This window comes from Catharus ustulatus, chromosome 4, assembly GCF_009819885.2.
Source record: "Catharus ustulatus isolate bCatUst1 chromosome 4, bCatUst1.pri.v2, whole genome shotgun sequence".
In the NCBI taxonomy this organism is placed as follows: domain Eukaryota; kingdom Metazoa; phylum Chordata; class Aves; order Passeriformes; family Turdidae; genus Catharus; species Catharus ustulatus.
This window is the reverse complement of record NC_046224.1, coordinates 60,095,799-60,113,378: the sequence shown is the minus strand read 5'-3', so window position 1 is coordinate 60,113,378 and position 17,580 is coordinate 60,095,799. Positions and strand designations below refer to the sequence as shown.

The 17,580-nt window shown below is 38.4% G+C and overlaps 1 protein-coding gene across 3 annotated transcripts in view; it reads right to left on the bottom strand.

Moving 5' to 3' along the window:
* Window positions 1-17,580, bottom strand: part of MPPED1 (metallophosphoesterase domain containing 1) — a 63,489-nt gene that overhangs the window by 28,689 nt on the left and 17,220 nt on the right. For all 3 annotated transcript variants that reach the window (XM_033058191.1, XM_033058190.1, XM_033058192.1), the window contains exons 3-4: window positions 15,462-15,643; window positions 2,729-2,954 (exon numbers count right to left, since the gene is read on the bottom strand). In XM_033058191.1, the coding sequence (XP_032914082.1) occupies window positions 2,729-2,954; window positions 15,462-15,643 (408 nt within the window). The remainder of the gene's footprint in view (window positions 1-2,728; window positions 2,955-15,461; window positions 15,644-17,580) is intronic.

The window sequence follows — 17,580 nt, the reverse complement described above, 5'->3', positions numbered from 1 at the left end:
TGCTATTAAAAATATTTAACCACACACAAGTGGTACATATTTAAACGACCTTAGAGACTGGCATGTTATACAAACCAATCAAGCTCTCATGGTTTAATTTGCAACTAAAACATTCTAAATAGAAGTAAAATCTAATGTGTACAGGTTATATATAAAAATGCAGATGGCTACAGGCAAAAGACACTAAGTTAATGCTGCTTGGCTTTCACTCATACTCCAGTGTTCTCAAAGTACTTTGCAACTATTGATATATGTGTTTTATGAATGAGGGATTTTTCTAGCTTCTAATTATTTCTACAAAAGGTGATGTAAGACAGAAGGTCAGCACTGCAACCAGAAGTTGAAAGTCCAGGTGCACATTTTCAAAGCAGAAAAAGAAAATTATTTCAGGATATTAGACAAGCAACAGCATGAAATTTAACTTTCTTACGGAGTTCTGAGACCTCAAAGAACTTTAAATTTTGAAGTCTTGACTATGTTCATAAATATTTTCTAATGACTAGCTTGATCATGCTGGGTCAAAAAAAGACACGACGTAATGTTCAGCAAATTTCTGTATCTTTTTAGAGATTACATTGCTATGATTTAGAAAGGAACTGAGATTGATTTCCCAGAGTGGCTCTGTTAAACCTCTCCTTGTAGGGCAAAGGAAGTATAGCAACAGAAATGCCAAAGAACAGTGGTGCTCACTAGGCACAGAAGTGTACTACAGCCTGAAATCCAACAGCAGCTAGTCAAACCCCCCAAGAAAGAGCTGTTTGTCTTCCCAAGCTTTCTGATTGTTGTGCTGGCTGATGGGACGCTGCATCTGCTGCCCTGATGGATTAATGAAGGGCTGGTATTGCTACTGTTGATGTTTCCACTGGACATGTCATCAATTGGCGTGGAAACTTCATTCAGCGTTGCTGAATAGTGAGTAAAAAAACCCAGTTTGGCTGGAAAACTTTCAGCAAGACTCTCTCCCAGATGGAGAAAGCAAATATCTTCAGGAGACCTCACAACACTCAACTTCCTGGACCATAAGGTGAGTTAGCAACACTGTGCAATGTGGAGTGGGGAAGTGTAGCTATAACCTGGAGTTGCAGAAAAGATGGAAAATGTTCTTTTTACTTGAAGGATAGGTCATGGCAGATAGCTCAGGCAACTTGTGCAGAGTTGTGCACAGAGGGAATGTGGTAGAGCTGATTTTACAGAAACATTATTTATGGGTTAGTGGGTGGACAAAAGGTTTTCTCAACAGGTTTTTGCAGATCTAATCACATACAGAAAGTTCAAATAGTTCTCTTTAGCCTTTACATAGAGCTACTTTATATGTAGTGTATTGTATTTATTTAATTTCTCTAGACTTCTATGATACTTTTGGAACTTCACTGCCTGGAAAATGATTACTGACACTGGAAATATGGTGCCTGGTTACGAACACTGCAATGAAGATATAAGGTTGCCAGACATATTGTAAACAGAGCATAATTACACTATTTACAGTTGAGCATCAAAATGGGAAAAGATGCCAAGTGGCATTTCTCAGAAGTTAATATTGGGACTGATACCATCTAACATCTTCCCAAATAATTTGGAAAATTAAGTAAACTGCACATTGGCTGTATACACTGTACACACAAGAGGAAGATGAACTACAATACAGCAGGTTGGTAGGTTGAAAAAACCCCAGAAGGATCTGGAAGTCTGAGAGGGAGAAAGAGAAGGGTGCATTTAAGAGGGAAGTTAATCTAGACAAAAGTAGAATAATAAGCTTAGACAAAATTAACATCCATCTCAAGGAACCAAATGGGAAAAAGCCAATTTTCATTTAAAAAAAAAATCCAAGAGATTTCACAGTTTATTCACACTGAAAATTCACATTGGGATATATGCATCAGGTTTGACAACTTGTTTGCTACATTTCAGCCTGATGTGATGTTAAAAGGAAGAATAATATATTCCCTTAAAATGCTGCTTTTTAAAATACATTTTTACTTATTTTAAACACATACCAAATGCTCATGAAAGACCCAATTTACAGGCCCATTGGCAGAAATCATAAACACCAATGGGACATTAGTAAGAGACAGAGAAGCAGCGCATACAAGAAAGTCAGGAACTAAAGTCCATCTGCCTCCAACACTCCATGAAGGAGTTCTAAGTGTTCACCATGCAGTAGAGCAAAATCCTTGAAATATTAAGCTGCCACTGATTTGTTGACTTTAGTTTAGAAGCTCAGCTAGACCTTGGGGAAAGCTATTACTTGCTAAAAGGAAGTAAGATTCTGAGGGATATCCAATAAAAGAACTTCAGAGATGCTGAAATAAGCTCACTGAGTTAAATGACTGCTGTACACACTAATGGACCTCCAATATCATCTGTAGGATGGAAATTTTCAAAAGAATTTACCCTTGCCATAAAATTAACCTGTAATTAGATAAACTCACCAAGGATAGAAAATGACACAAAAGCCCCCTACATGGACTGTTAAACAACTGCTCCTGGCTGAGAGTTTGAAGAGCACACCAGACTTCTCCCCCATCATTATTTGGTTAACCATACCCACAGTACAGTACATTATTTTGACACAAGAATGATTCATTACAAGAAAATATAAAATCTTTATCAAAGTGAGTGTTACTTTTCTTCCTAACACAGCAATCCAAATGCAGATGATGCAGACAAAATGGCTGATGTGATAGCAATCAACAATATTTTTTTTATGTATGTTTAAAAACCTGCTTACCAAGGGGAGCCATATATTCTGAATCCCCTCACCGTCACTTCAGAGTCTTGAAGATAGATGCAGTTTGTTAGAAGAGACTGTACATTTTCATAGCTCTCTGGCTTCAGCTTAGAAACAGAGGGGAAATAGTAAAAGTCCTGCTTGATTAAGTCAGCCATGAATTCCTGGTCAAAGGTCAATTCATGATTTCCTGCTATCACAATCTTGTATTCATAGGGCAGGCTACCTAAAACAGTGAAAAACAAACAAATTACTTGTTTTATGGAAAGTTTGATAAAAGCAAACAGATAGACAAAGTGTTATTGATTCCTGTAATATGCTCACATATTTGAAACAATTGAGCCTACCCCTACTACATGTTATTGTAATTCCTGCTGATTTCAGGTAAATGACATGACTGTCTTTTTCATGGCACACTATGATTTAGCATGCTTAGCATTAATGTGTTGAAATTACTTTCAACTCATCAACCTTAAAAACCAGTCTGTAGACTTCTGCTCTACTATTTACTTCTAGTTAATTGCCATTTGTGCTGCAAGTATCATTTACTGTGACAGTGATGATAACTCTTTGACAGAAATTAGGGTTCAAAGAAGATCAGCCGTAATGCTTCATAAAATCATGTCAGCTCTCTTCTCCCAGAGCTGAGGTCTTTGTCAGCCTGCACTGACGAGGTCTAACACTCAGAACTTGGGTCAGCCAGAGGGGTCTTTGCCCTGAAATTAATACCAAGCCTTCAAGCAGGGCATGGATTCAGTTTGGCTGTCAAAAATCCACATCCCACAGAGGAATCTCACCATTCGCCTCTATCCCATGATTTTTTTTTTTCCTACTCCATTTTCTCAGTGACTCCCTTAGCTCCATGGACTATAATTTAAAGTGACTCATGTTCAAGAATATTTTACAACCCGTATTTAGTGAAAAACCTTAGAACAACCTCCTGATGAAGGCAAGAATATATATGCCCACACACGTGGGCTCTTCCTGATGGCAGCACTGAAACAGAAACTTTCCACCTGACTCCTCATTTGGTTATTCACAGGATTCTGCCCCTGAGTGCTGGCATTGCCTTTCTCAAACAGCTCAGCACAAACCTCCTAAGCACATCTGGGAGGAAACAAAGACAGAAACTGTGCAAAGCTGTATTCATTAGCTTTGTTTCTGCACTGTTAATTTGTATCAGGATGAAGACAGTCAGAAGAGGAGATTGGGACCAGAGAGAAACATTTTATTGAAAATTAAACCCACCTTGCATAACAGCAATTTTGTGGGGTTTTAACTTTAGAAATGCATTGTTGATAACATAAAAATCCTTAGCAATGGCCCAAGCTTAACCTGGAGGCAGGCTACTTAGAGAATGCAAAAAAACAGTTAATAGGCAGTGGCAAAAGTTGTCATGAGTAGGACTTCAGAATAAAATGCGACAGTATGATTCAGAGTTATGGGAACAGAAGACAGAACAGTGCTGGCCTAAGGCAGGTGACATAGAGCTGAACTTTGCCAAATGAAGACGTGGGTATTTCTGAAGTACAAGTTTCAGACACTTGTGACATCTGTGTTAGGAAAGCTGATGGTACAGGCTCCAGTCTTTCCCATACAAATACATGTGTCTTTAGAATTTTCAACAAAAACTCTTTTCAGATATTTATAATAACACGTTAAATGTTCAAGACTCAATAATTTACCTGAAGGGCTTCTCCATTTTACTTCTGAAACATTTGTCATTTAGCAGACATGTACTCCACCTGTACAACCTTCCCAGGTGTGCGCACACATACACACACAAGTTAAAAATGTTATTTACATGCTGTGATATGTATGGGTATCTTCAGGACTTAAAGGAATAAAGAAATCCTGTATCCCACAATATTGTTACCAACTCCATTTCTGTTCTGTTTGGTAAATCTTTTCCAGCTCATCTGATCCATCCATCTAGCAGCCAAGAATCTGTATGAGCTGGTTATAGTTGTTGCTTCCACTAATGTACTTATGTCATGTTGCTGTCTGTGGGTGTTACTTAGGCAAATTAGCAAATTACTCTAAATGTACAGTTACATTTATTATAGTGCCGGCCAGAGGCACTGCTGTAGTTACAGGTCTGTCAGCTTTTCAATTAACAACTGTGTTTTTGATGAGTATGCAGCTTAGTTGTTTGGTTTTTTCCATTTCATTCCACACCAGGCTTTAGTAAAACTATTTCCTGTTTTTTGTCTCCTTTAAATCTTGATTTTTTTTACTAACAGGGTATTTTCTGCTGCTTGTTCATAGATTTTGCAATATTTTGTTCAAACCTTGTTCTTTGGAAGACTTTAGACTTGCTTTGCTTTTTACTCTGAGTGCTCTTGAAGTACAAAATCAGACTCAGGTATAAATCTTGGAAATCTTGCTCCTGCCTAGGCCCTGCTGTTGTGAAGTTATGTGTAAGGAACAGATTCCTGCACAATTTGTAGCCCTGGCTCCCTTGGCTAGGAATGGACATCCCCAAGAGCACATAATCTAAGAGCTGTTGTATGGCTGTGCTCCTATGCACAACCCTAGAACAAACACTTTTCCTTTTTTTATCCCAGCAGCTCTTGATCACAGATAATTCAAACACTTCCAGGTTCATCAGCTATTCCCACAGCCACACCCAGGATGGAGTAACTCCACTCAAAAAGACTGCAGTGAGTCTTTGTGGCCATGGCAACCTGACTGCGTTAATCACCAGAGAATCCAACTGAACAAAGAGATCTTTCTCCTCCATGTAGCGCTTGTGAGACCTCCTCTGGAGTGTGGGGTCCCATCCTGGGCTCTTCAGTGACCGCAAAACTACTGAGAAACTGAGGCAAGTCCATCAGAGAGCTGCCAAGGTGGTTGGGATGAGGGTAGAGGCTGAGATCTGAGGCTGTTCAGACCCAGAGAAGATGCAGGAGCTCACAAGAGCAAGTCCTTCTCAGAGGTGCCCAAGGAGCAGCAACAGGCACAAGTGGGAATGTGCTACAAGGAAATAATTTTACCATGAGGATAGTAAAAAAGTGAAATAGGTGCCCTGAGCAGCTGGGAAATCTCCTCCCTTGAAGGCAATCAAAGTTCTCTGGGCCAAGGTTCTGGTCTCTAACCACACCTGCTTTGAGGACGAGGCTGAACTCAACATTCTCCAGAGGTCCCCTCCATCCTCCCTGATTCTCTAGGCTCCTGTCAGCACACACTTGAAAACAAACCAGAACTTTAAAGAGCCTGCAATGCTAAAACAAATCCAAACCTCATTTTGTGTTGTGATTGCAATGGAACAAATCTATGGCAGACAGGCAATTTAACAGGACTAGAGAGTGTGTTCCATTAGCTCTGGTGTAAGTTTCTCACACTATCCATCTAGCAGATGAGTAGGACTAAATCCCCAACTGATAACCAATTAACATTTGATGCTAGCATATGGCTTTGCTGGTGGGCAGGTAGCAAACTCGGTATTAATACAGAAGCTCTGCGTATACAATGATATTAAAGAAAAATTATGGCTGTCACAGGAATTCTGCACACATATCCAGGACAAAATTAATTCCCCAGAAAAAATTAAGGCAGGAAGCATGTAAGAAACAGATCTGCCCTTCAGGAGTGCCAAGAAACACATGCAAGAACATATGCTATGGAAGTCAAAGATGTAATTTCAAACAAAGAAAAAAAAAAAGATGAAAAGTTATTAATTTGGAGGAAGTTACATTTTTTTGTCTGATCTCTTCTTTTGACCAGCCAAAACAAGGCAAGTGTTTTTGTCCAAAGTCCAGGGATCCTTCTGTTCTTGGCATCTGAAAAGATTCTGCTGAAATGTGCCTCTAATCTGGACATAAACTGCAGCTAGAATAATTGGAAAAATTTTACCTAAATATTTTTTCTGTATTAAAATACCACTTGGATGGAATGGGATATATTTGGAAATTCACACAGGCTTTCTGACATTACCAAGGGAAAAAAAATGAAGCAAAATGTTCACTTAAAATATTTTGGGGTGAATAAAAATTTAATTTCTAGGCAAACTTCCCTCCTTTTTTTTTTCCTAAAGTGAGTGTTGGGGTTTTTTCCTCTCATAATGTTTAACTTGCAAGAAACTGAAATTATTTTTCTCCATAATCAGCTTCTATGCACGTCATCCTATTTGGACTTGGAATGAAATATTTACAAATCAAAATCCTGTCAGAAACACACTGGCTCATATTCAGCCATGGGCTTCAGAGCTTTCTCTTTCAGGCCATATTCAACTCTTGCCTTCTGCCAATTTGGAATGGGGCTCCAAGCCACCATCCACTCTGTCAGCCTCTGTCTTATTGTGGGATAAGAGATTTCTCCCATCTTTTTCCTTCTTCTCAGCTACATGGCCCTTTTTCTTTCCTGCCTTATTTTCCCCTTTCCATTTTGTAATCTCCCCTTATGTGCAGTAAAATGCTGGAGACACACTATCTTGCCCTTAATTTAGCAGTTTTACCAAAAGATATCTTTTTTCTTAGGGAAAACGTAGAACTTGTTGAAGTACAATGCTTTAAACTTCTGCCTGTTTGTCACTCCATATCTGTCTGAAACTGCCCAACAGATTGAAAAGCCATTTACTATATAAAGACCTCAAAGGTAATTATGTTCCCTTGAATTTCCTGAAACTGTCTAAGGTGAGTAATGCCCAGTCTGAAGGAGAGGTTTCAAAGGAATGAGGAAACTTGGAACCCACAGCAGGTCTATGAGACACGATCCAAGAAGTCAGGCAGCAGTGGCTCTGCTCCCAGAACAACTCACCACACCAACAAATCAGCCCTAAATTTACTCCATCAATATAATTTCTTGTTATTTGAGATTATTTTACTACCAACAAACTCAGGATATCATATATAGTCAGATGTATTGTCATCTTACAGACTTCTTCATTTCATCCTTGGAGTTTTTGTCAGTTTACAGCAAACCTTCCTCAGAAAGTTTCTTAGTCTTCATTTGTTCAGTATAAGAAAGTGACAGCAGTTCTGGTAACATATATATACATATATATATTTTAGCTAGGAACATCTTTGTTTATTCCTTTCACTAGTGCAGATTACTAATTAAGAAAATCAACCAAACATCTAATTTTTGCATGTTTGTGCACCAATTACAAAATTATTGCGGCAATTTTTAACTTCCAAACTCCAGTAGGTTCTTTTTATGGCGAACATAATTTCTACAAAATAACTTGCAGTTCTGGGGAACCATTACTTGAACCACAGGCTGCATAATGCAGCCTGCTGAGCAACATTGTCTGTTTGCTATTTCTCTGCAGCTGAGCTTGTTCAAAGTGGAATTCTCTGTGCTTAAGGGTTCATCCTGTTCTATCAGCAACCCAGTAAAGCAGATCAACACTGCAAATAATCCAAGTGCAAACTCATGATGTCCGTATTCCAGGCTCCCCTTGTACCAAGTGAACCGTCTTTATCAACCTTGGACCTCCTCTGAAGCTCACAGCTGGTAACAGCTCCCAACTTTGCTGAGCTAAATGCAAACTTGTACAGGCAGATGTGTTTTGCTTTTCTCCTGGTATTTTGTACTGAGCAGAATTTTTAGTATTCATTAAAAGAAGCGACAATCATGTAAGTGCCCACTTAGTGCTTCTTCCCTCTCATTTCAACCTTTCAGAATACAGCAGTGAGTGATACAGTGGAAAGACGGCATAACTGTCTCAGATTGCTTTTTAGCATCTTTTTGACAGTTCTGTGTTTAAACACTGGGGCTGATGTCTGGGAAATTCACATTAACATACTTTTTGTATGGTGTGTAATCTGGAATAATACTGTAAATGAACACTCCCTCTGAAGTCATCGGTAACCTTCCAGCTCTAGCCATTCTTGCGTTGAAAAAGCCAGTAATTATACCAAACACTAAAACAGCAAACACATAAAACACTGCTCACATTGGTAAAACAGGATTCCTTAAAATAGACAGCAAATCAAACTAAAAAAACACCTGATAATAATCCAACTTAGGCTCTTTGATATCCTCTGCTTTCTACACACCCACACACATATAATAATTGGTCAAAATTACTTCTAAAGGGAAAGTGGCTTCCTTTTAGCCTGGTTTATTTAATTACCCTGTAATTATGCAGAACCAGCCCAATGCATAACTAGGCCATTAGAGTAGCTGCAATGAGTCAAGACAAAAGGTTACTTGGATTTGAACCTTCTCTTCACTTGTGGTCTGTAAGAGATATCTGCAAAATTACACAACTGCAATGTCTGGACTGAACCTTTCTTTGATGTGTCCCCTTAGCTTATGACACTTGTTGGCTTGAAAGCCACCAACTACATAAGTCACAGTCCATTTTCAGAAGTTTTCAGGTTTTTTTTTTACTTCCTGTGATAGTTATAGTCTTGAATTTTCTGAGGAGATATAATTCCTACCACATCTTTTCTGCCCCCTGAAATATTTTAGTTTTGGTTACAACTTGTATCTGGAGACCATGAAAGGGAAAGAGCTGGGAAAACTGAGTTAAAAACTAACAATTAAAAAATACTTTACACTTCCTACATGGATCTCTGTGCACACTGATACAGATTCCTATTCAGATCTTCAGATCCCACGGAGGTGCTTTCAGCATCTCCCACTTGTCACCTTCTGGAAGGGAAGACTACAAAGAGCCGTGTGTCATGTCAGCGTACGAGGTGCACAGCACTAATAACCATGTTTAATGTTTGTGTACAGTGCTGCACAATAGGTGTTCAAAGTGCTGTGCTGAGAATAATTAATCCTCCAACACATTCATGTGGTAGGTGGATCAAGCATCATTTTCCCAATTTCACAAGGGGGAATAATAAAGAGGCTGTCAAATCTGAAGATGACTAACTAGAATTTGGTTGCCTGTCTTCCTCAGGCTCTTTCAAATGTCTCTGCCAGAGGCAATGACAGTTCACAGACTCACAACCCAGATCTTTCCAGTTCTGTCGTTGTTCTCTTCACTTCTGGGCCACACTGCCTTCCTGAAGCTACCCTTATCTGCTAGTCTGGGATAATACTGGGTATTTTTATTCACTTGCTCATTTGAAGGGTCAGGGATCTCAGTATTTATGAAGCCTCAGACTCAGAATCCTGGAGTTTGGCTGCTTTCCAAGGCATTAGTGGAAAGAAGCAAGTTCAGTATTAGTACAAAGTGCAAGAAATCCCCCAGAAGCACACACGTGTGGAGGATATGAAGGAACAATGCTTTAGCACCCATCACCTCTAGAGCTTCTCACCAATGGCACAGAAGGTGTATGTGGAAAACAGCTGCTTTGGATCATCTTCCCAATATAGGGATGCAACTTAAATATTCCTGAGGCTCACAGAAGCCAGTTTAATATTCTGAAGTTCCTAGGACATCGTAACTCCCCAGAACTGGAGAAACACTGGGAGACTGTGTTGCAGCACAATTTTCTGTGTTTGAGCCTTGGGTGTATAAATCCATCCAAGCCACCATACATTTAAGAACTGCAGTAAAACCAACACTTTTTTTTACTATGCCCAGTCTTTAAAAATTGACATCTGTTCTAAATCCCTACACAGCTCAATGTTTTTCACTACATTTCCAAAGCTATTCTTTTGTAAACAGATAATTAGTGCTTAAATACTTCTTTCAAGGGGTTTCTATATTAACATAAAAATAGTGTAATTACCAGTGGTCAAAATGGCATGACTACAGTATATAAATTCTAATCTTTTTTGCTGCTCTGAAGCTGAATTTTTTCATCTTCAACATGATTTTAATCTGTTTTAAATATGAGTATTACTGAACTTAAAAATACACCTGATAAGAGAGGAAGAAAAAAAATTATGATCATTTTGCAAAGCTGAGCAGTAACACAAAAGTAAAGCTAAGCCTAGTGACCACAAGTTTTTTCTGAAGATCTTTTATCAAGAATTTTAAAAAGTAGAGATGATGTTTACTGACAAATCTCTGATTCTGTCTACAGAGTCTAATACCACAGGATTAGATCAAATACAACCTAATTTTAGAAACAGGTAATTCTAGTAATGCTGGTTACTACAGTTGGCAGACATCTTCACTCAAAAATATTTTTTAGTCTGAAATAAAAATCTTATGCTTTGTGCTGAATTTTCCTAGGTCAACTTCTGAAGTACATGTCAAAAAATGTAATCCTTTTTTTTGTCTGTGTTTGTGTGGGTACAACATGCATGTAATAATATTTTCAGGAAAATACTCTGAAGAGCTAATTATTGTTTTCCATTACAGCTCCAAGCCACCTTCTATTTTTTTATTTCCAATTTGCCTTGAACTTAAATCTCAAATAGAAAGTCTGTCTTAGAAATTGGAAAATCTCAAGCAAACACACTGAAACAATATATATTACAAAAATGTGTTAGTTTAAGTAATCTTCCCAATCCATGCACAGAAGAGAATTCTCAGAGAAAAGATGGAAATATGTGTTGCAGCTTATGCCACAGATCAGCTACTCAGTTAAATTTCCAGGAAAGTAACCCACAAGCCCAAAGTGACAGTGGGTCCTGGAGCATACACAATTTGGAAATGATATTACAGGCTTGAGCAAAGGGAATTACATGAGCAACTGAGCCAAGCAGGCAATTTCCAGTGCCAACAATATGGGAGATAAAAAATAGAGATGGTTTTGGAGTCAGTATTTGACGAGTACTAAGGCAGAACATGGGTCTTTGTATTTGTCCTACAACATATTTGATTGCTGTGCAGGTAGGGAAGAAGGGAATAAATAATAAAACCTAAATAATGAAAATGCTGCAGATTATTTTTGTCTGTTTGAAGTGTTATCATTAAAATCTCCTGAACATGCTGGAAAACTAGCACGTGTTCGAAGTCATACCATGCATTCTTATCATTCATCAGAACATTTCACTGGATTCTTGGCCTTCTGTTCAGTCCTACCATAAAACATACCTTGTACTTCATCTTTTTCTGATTCTCCAAAACTGAATTTTTAAATTTGGAAGTAAAATATAGTAAGAGAACAAACTAGATAAAGAAAAGGAAAAAGTTCAGATATGATAACGGGAGAAGGGTCAGCTCAGAAAAAACAATAAGGGAGCGCAATGAGCAGGTTGGAACACTTTGTAAGCTTTGTAAACTGACTATTCATCCCCTTTTCCCCTAATTTTCTAAGTTACCCTGAAAAACATTAGCAAAATAGCAATCTCACTTGCAAAAGTGCATCATGATATTTCATGACTGGGCAGTAAGAGGACAGATGTAACTGAACATAAATTTATGCAGAATAATTAAAAAAAAATTGGAAAATAATACACAAACTATAGATGCAGTGTTGGTTCTGAACTAGGTACTACTGTTCAGGAAAGACTTCATGGAATTGTATTAGGAAATGTTATGACAATGCCATCTCATTGTTCTGTTCAAAACAGAATAATTCACAACACCAGAAAGGAAAAGAGAACTAGGAAATTTCATTGTGCCAGGGGATAAATCTGTGGTGTTCTCAGAACATGTGCAGTTCTTGTCTCATTCTTTTTAAAGGATGTGGAACAAAGAGGTACAAAGAGTGACACAGATGATCAAAGGCATTTAAGGACTTCTGAACAATCTTCAGCCTGAAAAATGTCTTAAGGGCAGATACGGAAAGAGCCTAAAAATTCTTAAGCAGAATAAAGAATGATAAATTTTTCATTTGCCTCTTCCAGTATTAGGAAATACCAAATGAAACTAGTAGGTGACAGGTTCAGAATAAGCAGGTTCAGAATAATCCCTATTTAATTCTGGAACTCTGTTGCAAAACTGCGTCTGTGCTCAAACTTTGCACAGACCCAAATTTAAAAACTCAGAAAAGAAAAATCTGCATATTCAATTAAAAGCGATGCTGGACTGCCTACCAGAGAAGGCTGAGAAAGTTAGCACATCCAGTGATCACCAACATTTTATCTCTTCCACAGAGTTAGACGCCAAGCCAGCCCTAGTGAAACCTCAACTCTGTCCCTGAGAAAGGGCTGAGAGAAAAAGACACATGACGGAAAAAAATTAATCACCAGAAAGAACGAACTGAAATGAAGCAGAGGGCTTTAGGGGTCAGAAGTATAAACTTTGGTGACTAAAGGGCAGCCAAAAGAGAGCACCTGGGCTACCAGCCCCAGCCAGGGACAACAGTGGGATCGTGAGCGGCATTATCCGAGCTGGTATCCCTTCCTGGGAACCCACGGGCAGTCAGAAAAAGAGAACAGATTTTAGGGGATTACTCATCCAGCCGATGTGCCTCTATTAGCACAACACTTGAGCATGTGCTTGATAGAACCATAAGGCCCATGGAAGTTAATGATGGTAATGTAAAATAAATTTTCCATCACACAGGCACAGGAGTTTTATGTAAAGCGCAGAGATAAAATCTGAACTTGCTGAAGGGCAAGTTCATCTGGAAAGATGAAACAGAGAGAGACCATAGTGGCACAGACCCAAGAGGCAGTGCTGAAAACTAAAAGGTTGGAATGAATGCTGAGCATGAAGACATGGAGCAAAAGCAGGAGGAGGATTTGTATCTCGTGCTTGAGGGGTAGCTGAGATCAAGGTGTATCAAAGCTAGTGTTTATTGCAAGGCATAAACAAAGTCATAATCTCATGACAGCAGGAGACATGGATTAGACAAAGAACAAAATAAGTGGGAAAGTAAGCCCTGTGCATGAAGGAATAAACAGGGAAATCTGGCAGCAGCAAGGAAGAATGTCAGTGGAGGAAAAGTCGGTGCCAGAGTCTGTCAGTTACTTTCTCAAGAAACCAGTACAATATTAAGGGAGAAGGAGAAGGTTGGGTTGGCTGTGGAATTGCAAAATTATGGAAGGTACTGGAAGCAGCTATCTAGAAAAATCAAAACTGTTGGAGAGTAATGCCTTCAGAAAAAAATGGACAACCAGCAAAACCTGAAATTCCTTCCCAATGGGAATGCTTTTAACCATTCTGCCATTTACTGCAGATTTTGTGAACACTCAATACATTCAGGAGTTGATAAACTGCTCGTTTAAAACAATCAAACAAAAACTTTATTAAAAATGTAAGCTAAATCTTTATTTTAAATTGCCAAGAAACTGAACAAAAACCTTTTAAATTGCTAACTTCCTGTATCTCAAAGATGTTCTTGCAAAAATATAACTCCGAGATCACCTTTTCCCAAGCGCACGCTACCATGAAATTGGAAGCATGCCTGAAAAGTCAGAAAATTAAGCCTTTTTTTTTGGAATAAAAATGATGAAGAGAACATCACAGGAATGCCTTGGGAAATCTCCCTACCATTCTGAGAGGATTTCAGCTTACAGACATCTTCAGAACACTGTACAGCTGTGACCAGCAGGGAGGCAGATGGAGAACTGGAGACAAAAACTGTGCAGCAAGCAATGTGCACAGCCCCATCCTTGCTCAACAGCAATATCCCAAAGCACTTCTCTTCCCACACCATCAGATAAATAAAATCAGGATTATTTAGAAGGGGTAACCATATGGTTTGAATAATTTGTAAATGCTATTTTCAGCACATTACTATAATACATGGTAGAGACCTATAAAATAGGGTCAAAACTTGCTGTTTTATAACCAACCTGTTCCATTTGGGTGCAGAGACAGAGTTGATGGCTCTATATCAATTATTCCACATGCTGTTCCTACCTTCAGAGTTACAGAATGAGACAATTGTTCCATGTGGGGCATATTACTGGGTTCATAAGCTCAAATAAATATTTATCAGCCTTGCTGATAATTATTTGCTAGTAAATATTTGTTTAAATTGTGAAGTCCTGACTTTCCTTTTTAAATTCCATTTCAGCCTACATGCATCTGTCTGCTTTGTGCCTTCCTAGTGCAGAATGCTGCAATATGTAGCATAAAAAAAGGAAAAAAGACAGGAAAAAATGCAAAAATATTAACCACAGGAAATAAAATCAAAACAAAAACTTGAAATCCATTACGCTTAAACTGTGCCCTTTCTCTCTCCAACTCCTTCATTCCCTCTCACCTTTTTTTATTAGTGAAGTCTTAGAATCCAGAAGCCAGTTTTATTCTAAATTAAGGTATCTGCAATGCTGCAGGAGCAGCACTGATGAGGGTTTTTGTCTGGATACAGTGCACGCTTTCCAATTTTCACTGTCTTTTTTTTTTTTTTTTCAGCATATACAAAACATTGCAGAAGCACATGTAAATCATCACTCTCTTGCCCAGTGGAACAGAATTTCAGTTAGCAATGCCAAAAGTTGCCTACAGAAGGCATCTACATCTGGTCTGCTACATCCAAGGCAGCAACCACAGGCACACACGGTTTGCTTTGTTCAGAATTCATCTCTGTGGCGCAGCTGAGCCTCAGATATAAAAAAAACTCCAAACCTATGAGGCCTCTGGGGTTAAACTGAAAAATGTTTTCAGTCACAACAACTTTTTGGGGGAGGCTGCAAAGCTGTAACAATGTAGGGAAGAGGTTTTATGTAAATCATTAAAGCCCTCCTGACTTCAATTGTTGCTAACACCAAGAAGTTGCTTAATGTACACTTGAGAGTGTGAAGGCAGAACAGATGAATAGTCTCACAAATCCTATTTGCTCAGTTGGAAAAATGCAAAAATATTTGTCGAAAGTAAGGGAAAAAAAATCTGATTCCTGCTTGCTGCCATTCAAATTTAAAAGTCAAATTAATATTCATGATTTCTGAGTGCGTGATGGTTTTTAACTGGGAGGCAGAAGGGGCAGATACAATCAGTAAACAAATTTACTGTCGAATCCACGCAGAATTCAATACCTACCTAGCCACTCGTTGAATTTTTTTACTTCACTAGGAAGTCCCAGCTCAGTAAAATCACCAGCATGTATTAACACATCTCCATATGGCATTTGGATGGGATCAGTTCTTGAGTGAGTATCAGAAATACAGACAAATCGTGTGTATCCTGGAGGCTTCGGAGCGTCATGGGGCACCGGATCAACCCTGTAGGAAATGCATCATAACAAGGTTATAAAGTATTTACGTACTTCTTAGTGGCTGCTTTGCAATTCTAATGCCACCTTCTACCTTTACAAAAGATTGCACAGACTTCTAAATCTGCCTGATGGAAGGATTTATTAAAACAAACCTAACACTAATGGGAGGTGTAAAAATTCTTGATGTTCACATCACAACATTTTCAGTATTTGTTGGGTGGATAGATTAATTTAAAGAGATTAAGGAAAAGAGATTGGACTATGGCAGTAACTCTGACACAAATACTTACAAATAAATCAAAGGCATTGCCAGTTTCAAAGGAAAAGTACTATCCCATTTCATTGTTTAAATATGATTACACCGTACACAGGGAAAAGATTTATTTTAGATACCTAAATACATTTAATTTTTTTTCTAATTATAACTCCTTTTCTGATAGTTACTCAATTCCAGCAAATTTAATTAACACATTTTGGAGATATGTTTCAGTGTGTTAATGCAAAGCAACATAAAAACTCTCCTAACAGCTGTAAATGCACGCTAAAGCCTGACTATTGTCAGGACAAAGTGACGACTTTCTGGGCTTAATTTCACTAAATGAAATCAGATGCTGAGAGGGGTGAGGCTGCATTGTTCAGAACCCAATCTCTACATTCAAAACTGAAAAAATGAAAATATCTAACTCAGTTTGATGAGGCTCATAATTTACAAGAGGAAATCAGAGAACACCTCTCTGCTATAGAAGGAATACTTGTTTTCAAATCAATCTTTTTAACCTCAATCCATATTTTGTTCGAATACATAGAAGCAAATCTATCTATATGCAGCTATACTGTATCTGCTACTCCAGTTAGGGAATTCTGGTGGGAAAAAAATCAAAAAGCAGGAGATGCAAGAGTTATATTAATGTCACTAGAAACCAGAGAGATATACAGAATTGTTATGAAGTATTTTACTTTTACAATATTTCTTTTGAAAGGACAAATAAAATTAGTTTTGTTCACTGTTGCAGTATACAATACATATTTCTATCCCTTGCTGGTTGTGCTTTAATTCAGGAGCTTACTTTTACATAACAGACTCAGAGAAGAAAATCATAGCGGTCTTTGCTTTTAATAATATTACTTCTGTTTACTAGGTAAATTTTCAAAAAGCATTTTATTGCTTAAAAGGTGTAAGATAATAAGCTTTAATCACTCAACCTTTTCTCTGTGTCAAAAATTCTATGAAATTTATAGGCAGATAAACTGAGTAGTTTTGACAACTTCACAGGATTAGTGAGAGGGTGAGGAACAAATCTAAAACATTGAAATCTCGTTAAACACAGCAAAAGGTCTTAGCATTTTCTACAATGTAACTACAAAACCAGAGTGTGAACCAATTATTTTGTGCCCATCTTTCCCATATAGGAAGAAGAAATATTGGGTTTTTTACAGCAAAACTGGAGGAGCAGCCTTTTAGTACAAATACCTTAGGGTTGTCTTCCTGAAGTTCCAGGTTTTGAGCAGAAAATAGCTAAATATGAGCTGAGCAGTAAACCCAAATCCTACCTGATGAGCTACATGCCAGGGGCATATGTAAACAAGGATGTAGTGGGAACTCCAAAATTTGGGTGGCAAGGAGTGCAGTGCTTGGACTCTGAGAAGTTGGAAACACCTCATGTAGGGCTCATGGGAAAGAGCAGATGAAGGAAAAGAGCTGAAATGTTAAAAATGCCTCTGTTTTGGAGGAGAGAGCTGCCCAGGGCAAGCTCCAGGGGAGGCAACAGGGGTGCAAAGGAATGTGGATGGGGAATGGTGAGGATTTGCCCTCAGATGGGAGCTGTGTGAAGGATGATGCACAAAATGAACCAGGATGGTTGGGTAAAAGTGATGAGGGGCTGATCTTGGCTGTCACTGCAGCTACTCAAGCTGAAAGGATTATGCATCAGTCCAGTAAACTGA